General features: G+C 45.4%; 1 protein-coding gene across 1 annotated transcript; it reads right to left on the reverse strand.

The window, feature by feature from the left end:
* Positions 1–1030: 1030 nt before the first annotated feature.
* prox3 (prospero homeobox 3) lies at positions 1031–19721 on the reverse strand (the record flags this gene model as incomplete). Its single annotated transcript, XM_083640115.1, has 8 exons — positions 19660–19721; positions 14482–15058; positions 13213–13796; positions 11388–11927; positions 8534–8652; positions 7338–7450; positions 5969–6074; positions 1031–1204 (listed from the first exon to the last, which is right to left on the reverse strand). The coding sequence occupies exons 2-8, from the start codon at positions 15054–15056 to the stop codon at positions 1031–1033; spliced, it is 2211 nt and encodes a 736-aa protein (XP_083496241.1). The 5' UTR covers positions 15057–15058; positions 19660–19721.
* Positions 19722–20446: the final 725 nt, after the last annotated feature.

The following is a 20446-nucleotide window of genomic DNA, read 5'->3' on the forward strand; positions in this document are numbered from 1 at the left end:
AAACAGCTCACAGGCAGCAGTACAACATGCCTGGTAAACAGCTCACAGGCAGCAGTACAACATGCCTGGTAAACAGCTCACAGGCAGCAGTACAACATGCCTGGTAAACAACTTGCAGGCAGCAGTACATTTGATTTCTGTTCCATAGAATTAGAATGCATAGAAAGGGCATTTTGTGATGTATCAAAGTAATTGAACGTAACAAGAGGGGAATGCTGGGGAATGTGTGTGATGTTTTCATGAGAATGAGCGGCAGTGCGTGAAATTCAAATAGTTGGACAACGCAATTAAAATAATAGCTGTCCTATGGCAACACATCAGCTTTTCATATCTCATACACTGCAGCTGTGTACTTCCATGACAGGAAAATTAAAAACTCTGTAGCATTTTAAGTGTACCAGCCAAAAAGTTCTTAAAGAATGCCAAATGTTTAAATACCTTATCTACCCATTCGGGTTCTGTTGCTGCAGCAATGCTTATTTTCAGGACAGCGTTATCAAAACTTGCACGGCAGCACTGATTGCACTAGTGAAAAGACTACTGAAGAATGTTTTGAAGGGGAATTTCCATTCTGCCCAGTTTAATTCTATGGTGTGGTCACGTTCTTCCCTAAGTACGGTCACGAGCCTCTTATCACAGCACTGAGCGTATTGTAACATCGTTTTCTGTTGACCTTGTGTGTGTGTGTGTCCATTCCTGCCTGTGTATGTGTGTGGTTTTTGCTGCACGTAGCCAAGCAGAAACCATAGGCTATATATGATCTTAAATCATTTTTTGCAGAAATTGAGAAAAGCTGTTTGCTTTTCCCAAAGTTGCCCAAGCCTTTTTGAAAACCTGTTTGTATCAGTGGTGTTATTCAATGAAACTACATGGCACCCATCTGCGGATGCTTCTATATGATTCCCTTCTTTCAGTAAGGTTGCCTGTGTGTGTGTGTGTGTGTGTGTGTGTGTGTGTGTGTGTGTGTGTGTGTGTGTGTGCATGCGCTCTTGTGTTTGTTATGTCTGCATCAGAGGAAAGTGTGGCCGTGTCAGCCCACAGGACAACCAGGCAGTCTGAAGGCATCTGGCACGGGACTATCCAGTTTACAGATGATTTTGTATATTCCTTTCTTCCAGCAGGGGTCGCTGTCTCTCCCACTCTGAATGGCTGAGTAGAACTCCCTCAGAGCCACTTCTGATATCTCTATGAACCTCTCTGGGACCTGGAAAGAGGGAGAGAGAGAGAGTGGGGGAGCACATGAATGACTTCACCTCAGTAAGCACATAAGGCTGACATTCGTTAATAACCCTTGTACCCCACTAGTCCATCTGATGGATATTTCCTACATTCGCGTATGGGCCGTTTCGACATTTTTTGAGTAAATGGTCTGAAATTAAGGCTAGGTATTTTTTGGGGGGTATTTGACAAAAATCAATCATATCTATCATCTTTCTACCATCCTAAGACCTTGTTTCAAAAGTACACCTCAATTTACTGTTAGTCCATCTGATGGACCCATTGACTTCCATTGAAAACACTCTATTGGTACTCCCAGCAAATTTTTACAAAATTAATTTATTTCATTTGTTTCAGCGGGCATCCTGGACCAAATACCTTGACATTTGACCTTAATATCTAACCTTGGATTTGGTCGAAAATTTGGGGGAAATTCGAATAGGTATGAAATGTTGGTATGAGGTATTAGGGAAGAAGTTACCAATGAATTATAAACAGTCAAAAATTTAAATTAATATTTATAAATTAGTACAGTATTCCCCTTAAGGTCCATCAGATGGACTAACAGTAAGTTGAGGATTATTCGTAATTGGGGTCCAAAAGTTGATATGTACCCCGCTTTTACATATCATGGCCGGTTAGCTCAGTTGGTTACATGTCATGGCCGGTTAGCTCAGTTGGTTAGAGCGTGGTGCTAATAACGCCAAGGTCGTGGGTTCGATCCCCGTACTGGCCACTTAGCTTTTGATAGGTACAATCCATACAACATGCTTGCAAAGTCAATGCTTACAGTAGCCTATTTCTATCAGAACTCATCTCCATCCCTCCACACACTGACACCTGCTTGTCAGCCAGGCTCTCTTGCACTCACTACTCCAAAGGAGTTGAGGCTCCTCTGGCTTTGTGTTCAGCCTTTTGGTTCACCTGCTCATATCATACCAGCACCTTTTACCTAAATCACACTAGTGGTGTCCAACTGTATTCACTTTATGTTGTTTCATGTTTACGCGTGGGTAAAATATGTAATCTCTGCAGCTCTTTGGGGTTTTTCTCTGCCACCACCAACACTTAAAGATAAACTGAACAACCTAAATGGGAGACTAATTCATTGTGGCTATTACAAGGAGAGGTGCAGAAACATGTTTTGGTGCTTCACTTAGGCTAGATCAGTGGTTTGCAAACTTTTTCTGTGATATAAGAACGTTTGCCCCTCACCCCCCCCCCCCCCCCCCCCCCACACACACACACACACCACATCCCAAAATGTGGCGTCACCTATCGTTTTATAGTTGTGAATTATTAATTGTACTATGATCTATAAACTCTCAGTTATTCAGTTTGTTTGACTGAAAAGGATAAATAAAATCAACTTCCCGAAGATTTGATACTATACAGTAGATTGCCTTCTGACATATTTCTTGTAAACATTCTTGAATATATTTTAACATTTAAAGTAAAAAATAACTTACAACAGTGCAGCAACTTAATAGTTCCCCACTTTTAACAGCAGGGGAGATTTTTATTCGGATATCTTGAGGTGAGAGGTCGAGGGACCCTTTGAAATTGTTTTTACATCGCCAAAATGTAGCCTAAATTTGGAACGTTATTTAGCCCCCTTGCTGACAAGTTAGCATGGCATGGTTGGTACCAATGGGTCATGGATGCCTGGCTTAGGTCTTCTGGTTTCGAAACCAGAAACCTCACTCTAGCTTATAAGCTAGCCCGATACAGCCTCTGAAAGAGAGTAACGAGAGAAGTTACCAATCAGAGGCACAGTGGGAGAAAGGGTTAAAAATTGGGAGTGTTGGCAGGTATGTCAACACTCCTCTGTGCCCCCCAGTTTGGGAACAACTGGGCTAGATCATGGCCACAAATATTAAGCTCAACAAATAAAAATAGACTTAACTTTAGTTTGTGCTACAGCTTGACTGTACTTGACCAGCCCTACATAATACCTATTAGGGCTTTCCATACAGTTATAACTGCAATGGAAATGACCAGTAGTGTGAGAAACCAGAGACAAGGGCCGGTTAGCTCAGTTGGTTAGAGCGTGGTGCTAATAACGCCAAGGTCGCGGGTTCGATCCCCGTACTGGCCAATTGGGTTTTAGTGAGGAAAACATGTCTCTGTATAATATCATCATCATTCATATAAAAGGGAGTAAGTTGGCTGTTTGTTTAATTTTTTGTCCCGGAAGTGATGTCACTCAACTGAAAGTGATGTCATCAGTGATGTCACTTCAGCAATTGTGATGTCACTAATGATGCAAGAAGGGAGCAAGTGGGTTCTGTCTGTCTCTCTGTGCCAAGCTGCGGGCAAGGCTGTGGAGCGGCCGAGCAGCAGGGCGGAGGCTTCAGGAGCAAGTTAAATAGCAAGTAGCCTATTCATGTTTTCTGTATTCATCACTAAATGGTAAACTACTTTCAGTACCCTTGAATAAGAGAATTGCACAGTTGCCATCAATTGTAATGCAGTTACAGACAGTAGATTTGATCGTTTGGGTAGGCCTATGGTAACTGAGTTAACCCTATGTGAAAACGTGTTCTTAAATTGTACCTTTAATTCTTTACACTAAAAGAAATAGGAACATTTTGAGGCATTGTTATTTATTGGTTATTATTGTGCATTGATTTTCTTTGTCTGGACCACTTGAGACCAAATTGGGTCGCATGTGGCCCGTGCACTCAAATGAGTTTGACAGCCCTCAGGACACATGGAATTGAAGTGGACTCTGTACTGGGCTGGACCAAGGTGAAGTGTACTCTATACTGGGCTGGACCAAGGTGAAGTGTACTCTGTACTGGGCTGGACCAAGGTGAAGTGGACTCTGTACTGGGCTGGACCAAGGTGAAGTGTACTCTGTACTGGGCTGGACCAAGGTGAAGTGTACTCTGTACTGGGCTGGACCAAGGTGAAGTGTACGCTGTACTGGGCTGGACCAAGGTGAAGTGTACTCTATACTGGGCTGGACCAAGGTGAAGTGTACGCTGTACTGGGCTGGACCAAGGTGAAGTGTACGCTATACTGGGCTGGACCAAGGTGAAGTGTACTCTGTACTGGGCTGGACCAAGGTGAAGTGTACTCTATACTGGGCTGGACCAAGGTGAAGTGTACTCTGTACTGGGCTGGACCAAGGTGAAGTGTACTCTATACTGGGCTGGACCAAGGTGAAGTGTACGCTGTACTGGGCTGGACCAAGGTGAAGTGTACTCTATACTGGGCTGGACCAAGGTGAAGTGTACTCTATACTGGGCTGGACCAAGGTGAAGTGTACTCTGTACTGGGCTGGACCAAGGTGAAGTGTACGCTGTACTGGGCTGGACCAAGGTGAAGTGTACTCTATACTGGGCTGGACCAAGGTGAAGTGTACGCTGTACTGGGCTGGACCAAGGTGAAGTGTACGCTATACTGGGCTGGACCAAGGTGAAGTGTACTCTGTACTGGGCTGGACCAAGGTGAAGTGTACTCTATACTGGGCTGGACCAAGGTGAAGTGTACTCTGTACTGGGCTGGACCAAGGTGAAGTGTACTCTATACTGGGCTGGACCAAGGTGAAGTGTACGCTGTACTGGGCTGGACCAAGGTGAAGTGTACTCTATACTGGGCTGGACCAAGGTGAAGTGTACTCTATACTGGGCTGGACCAAGGTGAAGTGTACTCTGTACTGGGCTGGACCAAGGTGAAGTGTACTCTATACTGGGCTGGACCAAGGTGAAGTGTACTCTATACTGGGCTGGACCAAGGTGAAGTGTACTCTATACTGGGCTGGACCAAGGTGAAGTGGACTCTGTACTGGGCTGGACCAAGGTGAAGTGGACTCTGTACTGGGCTGGACCAAGGTGAAGTGTACTCTATACTGGGCTGGACCAAGGTGAAGTGGACTCTGTACTGGGCTGGACCAAGGTGAAGTGTACTCTATACTGGGCTGGACCAAGGTGAAGTGGACTCTGTACTGGGCTGGACCAAGGTGAAGTGTACTCTGTACTGGGCTGGACCAAGGTGAAGTGGACTCTGTACTGGGCTGGACCAAGGTGAAGTGGACTCTGTACTGGGCTGGACCAAGGTGAAGTGTACTCTATACTGGGCTGGACCAAGGTGAAGTGTACTCTGTACTGGGCTGGACCAAGGTGAAGTGGACTCTATACTGGGCTGGACCAAGGTGATCAGCAGCGGGATTCAGCACTTTTGGAATTTGGAAGAAATGGTACAGTAGTTTATGTAAATGTCCCTATTGTGGGATTAATAAAGGATTATTTTATTTTATCTAATCGTATTGATACAATTGTTGTTTTTGGGTTCATTTAAGCACCATGCTGTTGACATTGGTGTCAGTAAACCCTAACGAGAATGGATTTGTTTGAACAACTGAACAAGTACTTCATTCATGTAAATGGGATTATTATGCAGAGTTGTCAAATTATGGAATGCAAACAGACTAATCGGACTATAGCCTTATTCACAGTATAGGCAATTATTGGGTGCATACAAACACAGCCTATATATAGAGCATCATGGCACTCACACTGTCAGGGCGTGCAATGCCTTTCCCACCACAAATGTCTGCACTCACAAAGGCACTTCAGATAAAAGCTTCCACCCAGTGGCATACACAGGTTTACCACCAGGTGCCTAAAAGCTACAGGTCTATAACCATTGATGCCGCACGCACGCACGCACGCACGCACGCACGCACGCACGCACGCACGCACGCACGCACGCACACACACACACACACACACACACTACTTACTTGGTAGATATTGCTCTTATTGTAGTGCATGTTCAGTATCCGGTAGAGCTCCGTGTCCCGGGCCATTCGCAGCTGAGTATCTCTGCCCAGACGAGGTGCAGCATCCCTGGGTGAAAAAGATAGATACAGATAAATAAAAATTATATGACGAAAAAAGTAATGTAAAAGACAATCCACTTCCTAAAGTGATTCTAGAAGTGTTGCAATGTGACGTTATGATGTATTTCACCCCTTAGAGTCCTAAGATTTTACAACACATCCACGTTGGCATCGTTTGCCCACTGAAAAACCTTTTTTCTTTTCTTTTTTACTGTTCATAATGTTCCTGTCTGAATGGACATGACAATGCTGTCCACTTCCTCTTTCTCCTGGATTGCCATAAAACCTCCAGCACACACTGAGTCTCAAATAGCTGCTAGTGTACAATAATTGACAGGGAATGTGTTTCAGTAAATAAACCCTTTCCTGAATATATGGCAAGTCAAAAATGGTTCATGTGCTTATCACAGTTATGACCACCTGCTCAACCAACCAAAACTTCAGCGAATGTTGAACAAATAGATATCAGAAGCAAATGAGATTACAGTACAGTAATCTACATGACTGACAGGGAAGGGACCTTGCCGCTTCAAACTTTTGCACGTTAAGACAGGAAAGCCTACAGCAGCATAACCTGACCCCGCCAGATGGGGCGGTATTGAGTTCACAAGTTCACAACACCACCACCGGATGTCGTTTGTGAAACAGAATGCGAAGCAAACCCATCCATCTGGCAGCGTCAGGTTAACAGCAGCATGGCACCAGGAAACATTCCCCCCCCTTCTTTTTAACCCCCAGCCATTTGTACTTAGGGTTAGGGTTATTCCCCCTGCTGTCCCGGTCATTGCTCCACCCCCTCTGCCAATCTGGGGAGAGTTGTAGACTAGCACATACTTCCTCATGTGCAGTCGCCAGCTGCTTCTTTTCACCTGACAGCGAGGAGCTTCGCCTGCAGGACATAGCGCAAGGGAGGATCATGCTAATCCCCCCAGTTCCCCTCCCCCAAAACAGGCACGCCGACCAACCCTAGTGCAGCGACCAGGACACCTAACCGGCTTCCCACCCGCAGACACAGCCAATTGTGCCTGTATGGACACCCGACCAAGTAGGAGGTAACACGGGAGCTCGAACCTGCGACCTGCGAGGGAATCTACTGCTACCCGGATGCCCAGGAGGACCAGGAAACGTTGCTATAAAATTCATTCTGCAAGCAAAAGTACACAGTGCTAGAGAGGCATAAATCCAAATCTAATTAGACAGGATGTCAGCTGCTTTAGGTAATCGCCTATCACCGCCCAGGCAATCGATGGAAATTTGAACCCATACGGACCGGGTGAGAGCCTCGCGGACGGCCTGTCGTGCGAAGCGCTCCATCTGGATGTAGAAGAACTCTCTGAAGTTACTGAACCACTTAATCAGCTGGGAGGTGACGCAGCGGTTAAACTGGGAGAGAGAGGGAGGGAGGGAGAGAGAGAACAGCAGGAGAGGGAGAGAGAAAAGGAGGACGGTCATTTCCTCATTTATCATTTATTAGATGATTTCATTTAGCAATAACGATGTATGAATGTGACTTCACTTCTGTCTTCAAAGAGAGCTCTAATAGTCTCCCATGCCAGTCTATCTCGTCCACAATCTTCAAAAGCTCCAGAGACAGTCTGCACTTCAGCCCATTTGCCGAGCTATTAAGCGATGGCACAGGGGTAGTCTCATGTAGTCAGACCCAACGTCTTACGTCAGCATGTTTCCAGTGACGGAGGGTCTGAATCACAAGTCAACTTTCCGGCTCCCGCCAAAAAGGCCGCCTTCAGGAAGCCTGCGGCGAAATCTGTTTGGATGGGCTGTTACAGAAGTCCGGTATGCCGCCGTCCGTGGTTGGTAACGCGTTACTTTACTGCCCAACACTGCTCACAACCTGCTCATCCAATATTTGTGCAGCAGCAAACACAACACTAGCTAACATACAGGAATGTGATAGGCTAAAGAAATACACTTCACCCCTCTCTTCATGAAACGCACGTTTTATTGCCACCTTTATTTGCATTTGACAGTGGCTTTGGCCTTGACACTAGCACAGTGGTAAACAAAGAGGGGACAAAGGTCTCTAGGTAAACGAGGCTAGCCATATTTCTTGGAGCGCGGCTTCAAATCTAACGCCGGCATGTTTGGTAGTGGTCAGATACGGGAACCAGCAGGGTGTCTGCATAAATCAATGACTAATAATACACCGTGGGATCAAATGTGGCTCACGAGCTTAACTGTACAGAACGTTCTCTTGTCTCTATACTGAGACGTATACCGCTTATATGTGTCATATATTAATATATGTAACAGGTGTTGCCATTTGCGGTGCTTAGAAGTGTTTCTGCTCTTAAAGGCCAGGATTGGATTGCACGAAGGACACAAATCACACACACACGCACACACACACACACACACGCGCACACACACACACACACACACACACAGACACGCTCATGCGTGCGCACAAACACACACACACACACACACACACACACACACACATACCTTGACGTCAGGGAAGTAGGTCTTGAGTGTGTTGGAGCTGGGGTAGCGTGTGTAGAAGAACATGAGCTTGGCTTTCTTCAGGTGGCAGGGAGACAAACCCTCCTGACTGTATACACTAGTTAAGGAGATGCTCTCTCTCTCTCTCTCTCTCTCTCTCTCACAATGAGCTTTATTGGCATGAAAATATCGGGCTTATATTGCCAAAGCAAACACATACGGCAGGGATACTCAACTTGCTTTGCCCGGGGGCCACTTTCCTGAAATGATAGAAGGCCAGGGGCCAGTTAATAAACAAACATACATTTTTCTTTAGCGGATTGTAGGTTTTTGGGGTGTCAGCCGGAGTTTAGTTTGACAATGTTGTGCACACCGGATAGTTAGTTAGGTTAGTTAGTTAGGTTAAAGTCCCTGGAAACCAAAATCCACAAAAACATTCTAACTATGTTATTTAGGGTCTTATGTTAGTAATTGTGTGCCTCAGAAATTATGATACATTACTTTCAACCCAAAGCCTTAAAATCGCCACTTTTCTACAAGGTCTGGATTTCCACTTCCTCATTGAAGAGAGCGGAGCGCGCGGTGCTAAAATGCAGGAGCTTATCACGTCATAAGATTTAATCGAATCACACACACGCATGCACGCACGCGCGCACACACACACTGACACATACACAGTAGCGCTGTGCACTCGCAGCGCAGCGGCGAGTGTGTTCGCCGAGCAACGCGCGCACACACACACACACACACACACACACACACACAGTCCATCTCTCTTTCCTTCTCTCTCTCTCTCCTTCTCTCTCTCTCGCTCTCCGTTAACGGAGAGAGAGGTCTCCTCCGAGAGAGGGAGAGAGAAAGGAAAATACCCGCTGCAGACGGACACGCCCACACAGTCCGCGGGAGAAAATACACTCTAAAATGTAATTGATTCTCATGACTTTTGCCATGACTGTCAAACCTAAATTTATATACTTTGCGACGTTCATCATCGTTCAAATTTGGCTGGTGGCTTATTAACATAGGTTCCTGTGATGTGATGAACTCAAAATGCTAAATAATAATAAAATATTTCTGGTTTCCAGGGACTTTAAGTACATACATAAGTGCCTGGGTAGCAAGCAGACGGCGGTATTTGACAATTTAGCAGCTATATCATAGATTATTGAAAGATATTCCATATTCCAGACTGAAATGCTATAACAGAAGTGGAGTATTGGCCAGAATGACATGAACATTTGGACACTTATTCAGCGGGTATCTTGCATGTTGCGTTCAGGTGCACTCTCAGTATTTTTTTTTTTGCAATTCCATCCACACAGGTGGCCACACATGTGGCCCGCGGGCCGCAAGTTGAGTATCACTGACATACGGTATTAACACGTTCACTGCCAATGACGTATTAATACGTCAAAAATAATCCAACGGTTGACTGCCAATGACGTATTAATACGTCAAAAAAATGATTTTTTTTTTTTTGACCATGGGATGTGCATCTAACCCTTTTACATCTCTTATATAATTATTGGAGCCACCGAACGTTTACAACCCATTCCACCGAGCCACTAAGTGGCGACAGTGCTCTCCTGACTAGAGGAAGGCAAGCAAAAAGCAGCCATTCTCATGAAAATGGATGGGGGAAAACGCTTTCGTTTTCGCGCTGATTGCTGGCGATGCGGGATTGCAAATTTGCATAATAGATTACAGGTGGAACACACTTTGAAACACGCAGCATAAATATGACCAGAATCGCAAAAGCTTCTCTCAACCAAAACTCCAAGAAGCGAGCGAGTCCATCCAGACTTCCTCAAACAGCGGCCGCGCAGACAGGCAGCAGCAGCAGCAAAGCAGTGAGACTGGTGACAAGCTTGTGACGGCCGCTGCAGCCAAGAAGAACGCCCACGGAGGGAGGAGTTGGAAGCAGAGGGGGGTTTCCTGCTGTTATGGAGGAAATTACTGTTCAAAACTATTGTTTAGATGTCTGACGTCTTACTGATGCCAAAAATGAATGGTTAAAGTGACTGTTCTATCGAATTTCACAAAAAGCCGTTTATCTCTGAATAATTTTTCTGACGCTGAAACCATGCTGTATTCAACTGCTAATGCTTACATAACTACTAACTCTACAAACTAACTCTTTTAGACAGAGAAAGCACACATTCTATTAGTTCTTTTGAGATATTGTGTGTTCACAAAATCTTAGCAGAAAAGAATCCTCGGGTCTTGAAAGATGAGCCAGAATCCTCAAAAAACCCCTCTGGCAGAAGCTAACTACAGTAAAAAAAAAAACATCTGGCAGTGAATGTGTTAACAATAATGCAACAATAATAATTATAAATAAATGTATACCTAATTGTACAATTTAAAAAAACTAATAAATAGGGCATTATAACTCAAATATGACAACCAATCAATCAACAGGCAAACAACAGTCAATATATACTATATAAAAAGAGAGAGAGTGGAAAAAAGAAAGAAAGAACAACCTGATCTGGTGGTGCTTCACTGGATGTCCCTCAGGTTGTGGCAAGAGGTCAGGTATTTAGTTGCCAATATGCAGCAATTTTGCTTTTTGCCTATAATAGGTATTTGAGTTTGTCCCCTTTTTGATTGTGTTTCAAACTCAAATTTGGTGGCAGAATTAATAATCTCTGCATATTTGTCGCAGTGCATTTTTTTTTGTATCTCAGTCTCTACTGTTTTTTTGTGTGCACACAGTGAACAGTCAAACAGACAAATATCTCTCTCTCTCTCTCTCACGCACGCACACACACACACACACGTCCCTCAGCAGAAAAGGATATCCCTCCAGGCGGCAGGTACAGCTCTCCTCCATCCATCCCTCCTCCTCTCATGCCTCTGTCCCTGTCTCTGTCGCCGTGGGCGCGGGCGAGGGAGGGGGGCTCCAGGTGGCCCAGCAGGGGCAGCGGGGGGAAGGAGGAGGGGCGAGACGGGGGAAAGTCCAGGAAGGGCTCGGAGGAGTTCAGGTAGTCCTTGTGGGACGAAGGGGGCAGGTGAGGGGGGAGGGCCAGGGAGCGGGAGAAGAGCTGCTGCATGGAGTAGTGCAGGAGGGGGAGAGGGAGAGGGGGAGGGAAGGAGGAGGAGGAGGGGTGGAAGGAGGAGGAGTCTTTGGGCTGCGAGGGGGGAGGCAGAAGGGAGGGGTGAGGGCGGGGGAGAGAAGGGTGGTGCGGGGGGAGGCTGGAGAGGTGAGTGGGGAGGGGCGGGCCGAGGAGCGGGTTGGCCTTCCGTCTGTCGTGGGACCGCCCAATCGCCGCCGGCGCCGCCAGCTCTCCCAGAGGCTCTCTGCGATGCGATTGGCCGGGAGGCGGGACGCTCCCCCCGTTGCTGCTCTTGTGGAGCTGCTTCTGCCTCTCTGCGTCCTGCCCTCCGGTTAGAGCTGCAACAATGAATCAATTAGTTTTCAACTATTAAATTAACTTTTAATTATATTTTTTTCTTATCTGATTCAAACTTCTTAACACCTTAAGTGCCATAGCCGAAATAATTCGTCTTACATAATCCAACGCTTGAGTGCCAGAGCCGAAATAACTCGTCTTACATGTTTTTTTGACGGTGGGACATCAATCAACCCCTCTTACATCTTCGAGATAACTATTTGGAGCAAGAGCATGTGTGTAATCTATTTTACCGACCACTAAGTGGCGACAGAGACCGAGAGAAGTCACAGCCACGGGACCCAAAAGCAGCCGCCTCCGCGGAAATGGCTTGGATTTTACAGTCAGAAGCCCGAGACACACACACAGAACGGACAGAGATCCCTTCCCCCCAGAGCCGCGGATCAACGCGCGAACACACACACACACACACACACACACACACACACACACACACACACACACACACACACACACACACACACACACACACACACACACACACACACACACACCGCGGGAGCAAGCTTGGCGATTTTACAGTAATCCAATCCATTTCAGGCAAGCAGGCAGGCAGGCACGCAGACAGACAGGCAGGCAGCACAACACGCTTCTGACACGCCCGCTGAAGCCAGGAGGAAGGAGGAGAAGACACACGGAGGGAGGAGTTTGAATGAGAGGGGTGTTTCCTGTTGTTATGGAGGAAATTACTGTTCAAAACTATTGTTTAGAATGTCTGACGGTCTTACTGATGCCAAAAATGAATGGTTAAAGTGACTGTTTCACAAAAAGCCATTTATCTCTGAATAAATTTCCAGAAGCTGAAACCATGCTGTACTCAACGGCTAATATCTACATAACTACTAACTCTGCAAACTAACTCTTTTAGACAGAGAAAGCACACATTCTATTAGTTATTTTTAGATGATTGCTGTTCATGAATTCTTAACAGAAAAGAATCCTCGGCTGTTCTAAAATGAGCCAGAATCGTCAAAAACACCCCTGGCACAACTTACCTACAGGAATGAAAACATGGCTGGCACCCAATGTGTTAAATGTCAGTATTTTCTGGTTTCTTTACTCCTCTGTGACAGTAAACTGAATATATTTGGGTTGTGGACAAAACAAGACATTTGAGGACGTAATCTTTGGCTTTGGGAAACACTGATCTGTGTTTTTCACTATTTTCTGATATTTTATAGACCAAACCACTACTGTATGATAATACATAATAATTACTGTATGACAATTCATGACAATGAAAACAATCATTGGCTGCAGCCCTACCTCCCGCTATCTCATCCTTGTCCCTCGCCCTTTCCTCTCCTCTCAACAGTCCCATCCAGACGCCTCTCTCTCTCCCTCGTCCGTTGTCTTCCGTCTCAAAGGCGATGGCGGGGGGAGGCGACGGAGGAGTGAAGTCTGTGGTCTCGGTGTACAGGCGGAGGACGCGGTCGATGACTCGGGCCACGGCGCCGCCCAGCTCCAGCTTCAGCGCCTGGGCAAACTTCTGCCCTCCCTCCTCCTCCTCCTCTTCCTCTCCTCCTTCCATCCCTCCATCCCACTCCCCTCTCACCAGCCCTCCGCAGCCCAGCCACAGCTGCCCCGCTCGCTCCATCAGCCCCTCCAAGCACAAAGCTCCTCCCCGTCCTCTCTCCATCCTCCCTTCTGAAGCTTTCTGCGCCTCCTCCCTTCGTTTGTGGAAGTTGTGGAAGGTGTCGAAAGGGGAGGCGGGAAGGAGCGAGAGAGATTCCTTTTCGGTCTCTCCGCCGTCAATCTCCTCCTCATCATACATCCCCTCTGCGATGTCCTCCTCTTCCATCATCCCTATGTCTCCCTCTCCCCCATCTGCTGCTCCTCGCTTTTCACTTCTGCAAAACACGTCAATGGCACCACTGTCAAATACTCACTAAATATAATTATGTTCAAATTTGACAATTTGATCATGCACTCAAAAGTTTGCTTAATTTTTCAAGCTGATTCATAATGCTGCTTGAGGAACTTTGTTACACTCAGCTCAGAAAAAACAACTTTTTTGGCTTCAGTACCCCCTTTCCATGACTTCTGAATCCAAGTACCCCCTTTACCCGACTACAACATTCTGCTTAGAAAACTGTCAGAGAAAACTATAGCATAATGATGCAATGAATGTATGATAACCCACCTTTTGAAGAATACCACATTAGAAACTAAGAAATTGAGCCAGAGTTTCAATGACTTAACCTGACGCTGCCAGATGGTTTTGTGTCCGAGCTCATGATCTTGCCCGAATCCAGCTGCCTTGCAAGGTTAGCAATTAGTGCCTCCTGAACAGATGTATTTTAACGCTTAATTTATTTTCATGATTTATTCTTACATTTTTCCATTTACCCCTAACATATTTTTTAAACTTTGTCCTGACTAACAAAACATTGGCTACTCACACAGCAAGGTTGCGGAAAATAGCAATTTGCTGAAACCTGGTCCATTACATGTTTCTCCTTGTTTTTTTTTTAATAAGGTTAATGTTCTTTGTACACGGTCCCTGTTGAAAAATAAAGACATTGATTCATTCACCTCCTTTTCTTCTCATCCTCGTGCGTGTGCTTCTCCCCGAACGCCCTCCACACTCTCTCCTGCAGGGCTCGCAACCTCTCTCTGGCCTCCTCCAGCTGCTCCTTTAGCTCCTCCCTCTCCCTCCTCCTCCCCTCCCTCCCTCTCTCCCTCCTGCTGCCTCCCTCCAGCTTCATCCTCTTCACCCTCAGGACGTCCCGACTCCACTCGGCCACCAGGGTGGCGTCACCGTGCCTCTTCTTCACCCCCAGCAAGCTCTCCTCTCCACCCATACCTTGCTCCACCTCTCCATCCCTCTCTTCCTCGTCCTCTTCCGTAATTCTGCTCCCCAAGAGTCTGTGCGCGCTCAGGTTTGTGTTGAGTGCGGTTAGTTGCAGTTGCCCCCCGAGCCTCCTGGGGGCGCCGCCTGGCTGGAGGAGGTGGTGGATGAGGGGATAGCCCGGGGGTCTGAAGGTGGGAGGGAGGCGGCTGCCATTGGACTGGGGATGAACACCGGGGAGATCTGATGCACAGAGAGAAGGGGCGAATGGGTGTATCCGGGGGGCGGAGTCATCAAAAAGATCTGTGGGGGAATCCATCACTGGAGAGAGAGAGAGAGAGAGAGAGCGAGACAGACAGACAGACAGACAGACAGACAGAATTGCTAATGTTACTTATGTTTTCGTTGTTTAGAAATGGTTGGAATAGGTGGAAGAGCATTTCAACACTGTTGAAAAAGCCTTTCAAAACCTCAACTCTTCAGGAATCCAGAAACACTGGCAAATTGTTGCCATTTAACCATGGCATTTAACACACTGTCAATGGTTCAGCCTATCAACTATCACTTAATAATAATATATGACATTTTTTATGCACTATTGATTACACCATGTTAAGTAATAAATAAAGGCCCATCATAATGGCATTACTGCATGGCACATATCTTCCATTTGTGGAGTCATAGTTTATTTCTAATCATGAACTAGCACAAATAGGTCTTCTCTGTTAACTCCTCTTCACACACCTCATGGTACTTTTGGGTCAACATGTGTTGGTAGGTACTGACACATATATTGTGTTGAAAATTACATAAGTGTGCGGTCTCAATTTAAACCAGACAAATGGATGGATGTGTTTTAATGCAGGCGAGTATGGTAAAGTAGTTAGTAGTTTAAAGAAGCGAGTATGTCCAAACGGTTCCTGCGGTCACTCAAAGGGCGAGGAGTGGACACTGTGGCTGTTTGATGACCACCCAACATGTCGCATGAGGAAATGGCACATTGCAACACTGAACAAAAGCCACTGAAAGACAGACAGAGAGAGGGTGTCATGGCGGTCGGGGTCAGTGGGCTGGACGCTATGCTGGTACTGTACGGCGGGTTAACATCTGGCTCATGATCTTTGTCACTTATCACCCCCGTCTGTCCATGCCATCTTTCCTGTGCCTGTCCATTGTGTGCTGTCTAAGAAAGCACGACTGCCATGAAATCTATTTACAAGGTTTTAGAAAGGAGGGGCAGGTTACTGTGTTTATTCATAGCTGGCTGCAATAGTATTTTATCTGGATATGGATATTCAGTGATGTAACGATCCTACGAACCAAGGTAACACAACAGTGATCAAAACAAATCACGCAACATTTTTGCTGGAATATGGTGGAAAGTATTTTTTTTATATTTGTTTGCCAGAAATTCTGCACAGCCTCTTTACAATACCTGGGGAAATCTCTCGCGTGGAAAGTGCACTAGTGAATGTCGTCGGGCTTATGAAAAATACAGTATATTTGACTATACTCCATTTCAGTGTGTGAACATCAACATACCCGTTCCTTTTCCCCTCTGTAACGTCCTCTCTACACCTCTCTCCCCTTTTTCCTTCCTCCCTCTCTACTCCCCTCTCATCCCCCTTTCCTCTCTTCCCCTCTCTCTCTCTCTCTGTTATCAGTTCAGACAGCTTGTTAAGCACTGTTTGATCAGAGTGTTTACCGTCAAACACGCACACACACACACACACACACGCACACACACACGCATACACGCATGCACGCACACGCACACACACACACACACACACACGCATACGCACACACACGCGCACACACACACACACACACACACAAAGGGAAAGAGGCTGAGTGAGAGAGGGCTTACAATGGTCAATGGTCCTTAGGGAGTGAAATGGAGTGAGAGCGGTACTGTGTTTGTGTGTGTGTGTGTGTGTGTGTGTGTGAACAGTAGTCCTACTTAGCTTCGATAACACCCCTAATCCACTTCAGATGGATACACTACCACTCGCTGAATAGATGGACAGATGTAAGGACAGACTGACAGAGTGGTATAGTAGACCGAAAGGGTACAGAGCACGCACACACACGCACACGCACACGCACACACACACACACACACACACACACACACACACACACACACACACACACACACACACACACACACACACACACACACACACACACACACACACACACACACACAGATGGATAGATGGATGGATGGATGGATGGATAGTAGGGCTGCAACTAACGATTATTTTCATTATCGATTAATCTGTCAATTATTTTCTCGACTAATTGATTAGCCGTTTGGTCTACAAAATAGCGAAAAATGTCAATCACTTTATCCCCAAAGCCCAAGATGATATCCTTTAGGGATGAAATGATTACCTGTTTAATGATAAACCTGTTTAAATTTTTTATTATCATTTTGGTCACTATAATCGTGATATGAAATGTTCATACGGTTTCATCTCCAATATCCTCAAATGACTTTTTTTGTCCTGACCAACAGTCCCCAACCCAGAGATAATCTTAATCTAAGTTTACTGTCATAGAAAACTAAAGAAACCAGAAAATATTCAAATTTAAGCTGGAACAAGAGATTTTTTTTCTTTCTTTCTTAAAAATTAGTCTAAACGATTAATCGATTATAAAAAAAAATGTTGCCAATTCATTTTATATCGATCGACTAATTGGTTAATTGTCGCAGCTCTAATGGATAGATGAGAGATTAGTGGACCAATGCATAGGTCCCCCAGTGCAACATGAAGAGAATAATCCTCCTATAAATAGCTAAATATCAATTATTCAAATGCCCTGTTCACTACCATAATACAGCCCAGATGGCAGGCCAGCCAATGCGCTTATATCAGGGACAGATTAGCTTTTCAAAGCCAGGGGAAAGTCAAACAAAATATGAACACTACGCAATGAAAATGAAAGCTATTAACTGCTAGATTAGACTTAGGAATAGTTTGTTCTTAGACTGGTGCAGCTCATTTCTGGGTGAACAGAAGCAAGTAGTGAATAATACCATTGGGAAAATTGACAAGAGAGGACGGGCACGCTGAATAAAGCAGACAACTTATTAAATCATGGATAAGCCACTTGTAGGGAAATACATTTGGAAATTATAGCCTACACTAATACCCCAAACAGAAAAAATGCATACATTCCCATATACAATTCAGGAATATCTTTCAAAAATTTATCAAAAACTATTGGCCTACAATTTCCTATTTGGCACACACTTATATCCAAAGTGACATACACACAATTTTAATACAACACAAGCATGATTTAGTCTTGAGAGAACAACGAGAATAAGTGCCATAAACCTATATGTTCTGGTCCGACCTGGCGGACATACAGTAGCCGGTGGTAGGAGGCAGAGCATAGAGGCGATAGAGGCAGAAAGATTTATCTTTGTTAATATACAGTCCATCAGGTGAGAAGGTGAGGTACGTTTGGTAAGTCGTTCCACCACCGAGGACCCACAGAAGAGAAGAGTCTCGCTAGAGACTTAGGGCCTTTTGTTGTGGTGGCAGCACCAGGCGCCAGCGTAGTGGGCGGACCGCGGGAGCGTAGGCCTGAATGAGGGAGTTCAGGTAGGTAGGAGCTGTTTTGGTTGCTGCTTTGTAGGTGAGCATCAAGGACTTGAACTTGATACGTGCAGCAACTGGGAGCCAGTGGAGGGATATGAACAGCGCAGTGACATGTACTGTGTACGTGCTCTTTTGGGGCTGGTTGAAGACCTGGCAGACTTTGCGGGAATGAGCTGAGCTGAATCTGTATCATTACAAAATCAGTAATCTGACAACTGCAAACAGTTTTGCAGGCATTTATTTAGTGATGTCATTTGTGCATGAATGACATCACTGGTCCACAACTTCACTCAAATAAACTCTCAATAACTGTCAAACTAAATGAATGCCTGCAAAACTGTTTACAGTTTTCATATAGGCTACTGATTTTGTTAATGATACAAAGCTGGTTGAAAATTGGCGGAATGTTCCTTTAAACTGAAGGTGCCGTTCCTTCATGCCGAGATATCGGCAAAGGCATGGCGATATCCGTGCCGACTCTGCCGAGAATGCGGGGTCGCCTGGCGGAAACGATAAGATCTGGGTATCATCATCAGCATATGAATGGTATGAGAAGCCATGATGTGAGCTGTTGACTGCTCCTCCAAGTGAGGTGGTATTGAAAAGAAAAGGGGTCCAAGCACTGACCCTTGAGGTTCCCCGTGTGGACATGCATTGGGCTATTGACTTTCATTAAAAAATATACTTTGAGTGGCCAAAATATACAATATGTGAATAGATAATAATAGCCTATATTTTACATAGATTAACAGATTTATATCATCAACAGCATATAAAATATGTCAAAAATATATTTTGAATGTCATCTGTATGTACAAATACATTATTGGGTTAAATTCCTTTGTATATTTTTTTTACACTATCTCTAAACTGTAGCTATAGTGATATTTATTATTATTATTATTATTATTATTATTATTATTATTATTATTATTATTGTTGTTGTTGTTGTTGTGCTATTATTTCAGTAGGCTATGATGAAAGCCAAAAGTTGGATGCATCTTTTCTAAACGAGACCCCGACCCACCCGCGTGCGTGCGCATGGCAACATCTGCCGGGGAGAGAGGAATCCACTTCGCTGCACGAGCTGTCAGCGGTGCGCGCGCCGGTGCGTCCGTTGGCTAATTGGCAGCCCGTGGACTAATGTCGCAGTATGATGAAGGAAAAAAAACAAACATAACACAATACACAGAGACGCACGTAGCCGACAGTCACTCACTCTATAGCCTGCTACATCGCTATCAAATGTGGGAAGTACATTTCACTGTATGAAAACTATAAACACTAAAACATTAACTCGCTCACCATGTCACCAATCACAGAAGGGAGCACCGGCGGAGTCCTTTCTCCGAGGTTGTCGGCTCCGGTGTCTGTCCGCTTCGCCTCGGTCTGTGTTCAGCTGGCACCGGACACACCTCGGTCATCGGAAGAGCGACTAGCTTTCCTTTCCTGCTATTCCTCGCTTCACTTCTCCTCTGTCTCTCTCTCGCTCTCTCTCTCCCGCTGTCTCTCTCTCTCTCTATCTATCTATCTATCTGTGGCTGGCTGGCATCACCCTTCACGCGCGCTGTTCCCGCTGTGGAGTGGCGCGCAGTGGGCTCGAGAGCTGTCCACTTGATGGTCAGGTCCCTCCCCTCCCATGTTGGCATGACCCCAGGCGCGCGAGCGCGCACGCACACACGCACTCGCGTGCACACACACACACACACACACACACACACACACACACACACACACACACACACACACACACACACACACACACACACACACACACACAAAGCCAGGTTGGAGCACAAAGCCAAAATTAATTACTCATCATCACTCTTATATCATAGGCAAAGTAATGCATTGCAGGGATGATGTATTTTTGTAGGCCAACTCAGCTAGTCAAGTTCCGGTTCACAAAAAGTCAATGTGATTTTTGTATGGGGATTTTGGTTAAATGCATGAGATAAGGACCACCATGTCTTTTGAAGCATTTTCTGAAAATTGTGATTAAAAAAAGAAAAGAAAAACGCATTTACGCTTCAAAAATCATAAAAGTGGTCCTCATTTGTGAAGATTAACTTGCTGAACCCAAAGTTCACTG

This window comes from Poromitra crassiceps, assembly GCF_964638095.1.
Source record: "Poromitra crassiceps genome assembly, chromosome: 7".
NCBI classification, from domain to species: Eukaryota; Metazoa; Chordata; class Actinopteri; order Beryciformes; family Melamphaidae; genus Poromitra; species Poromitra crassiceps.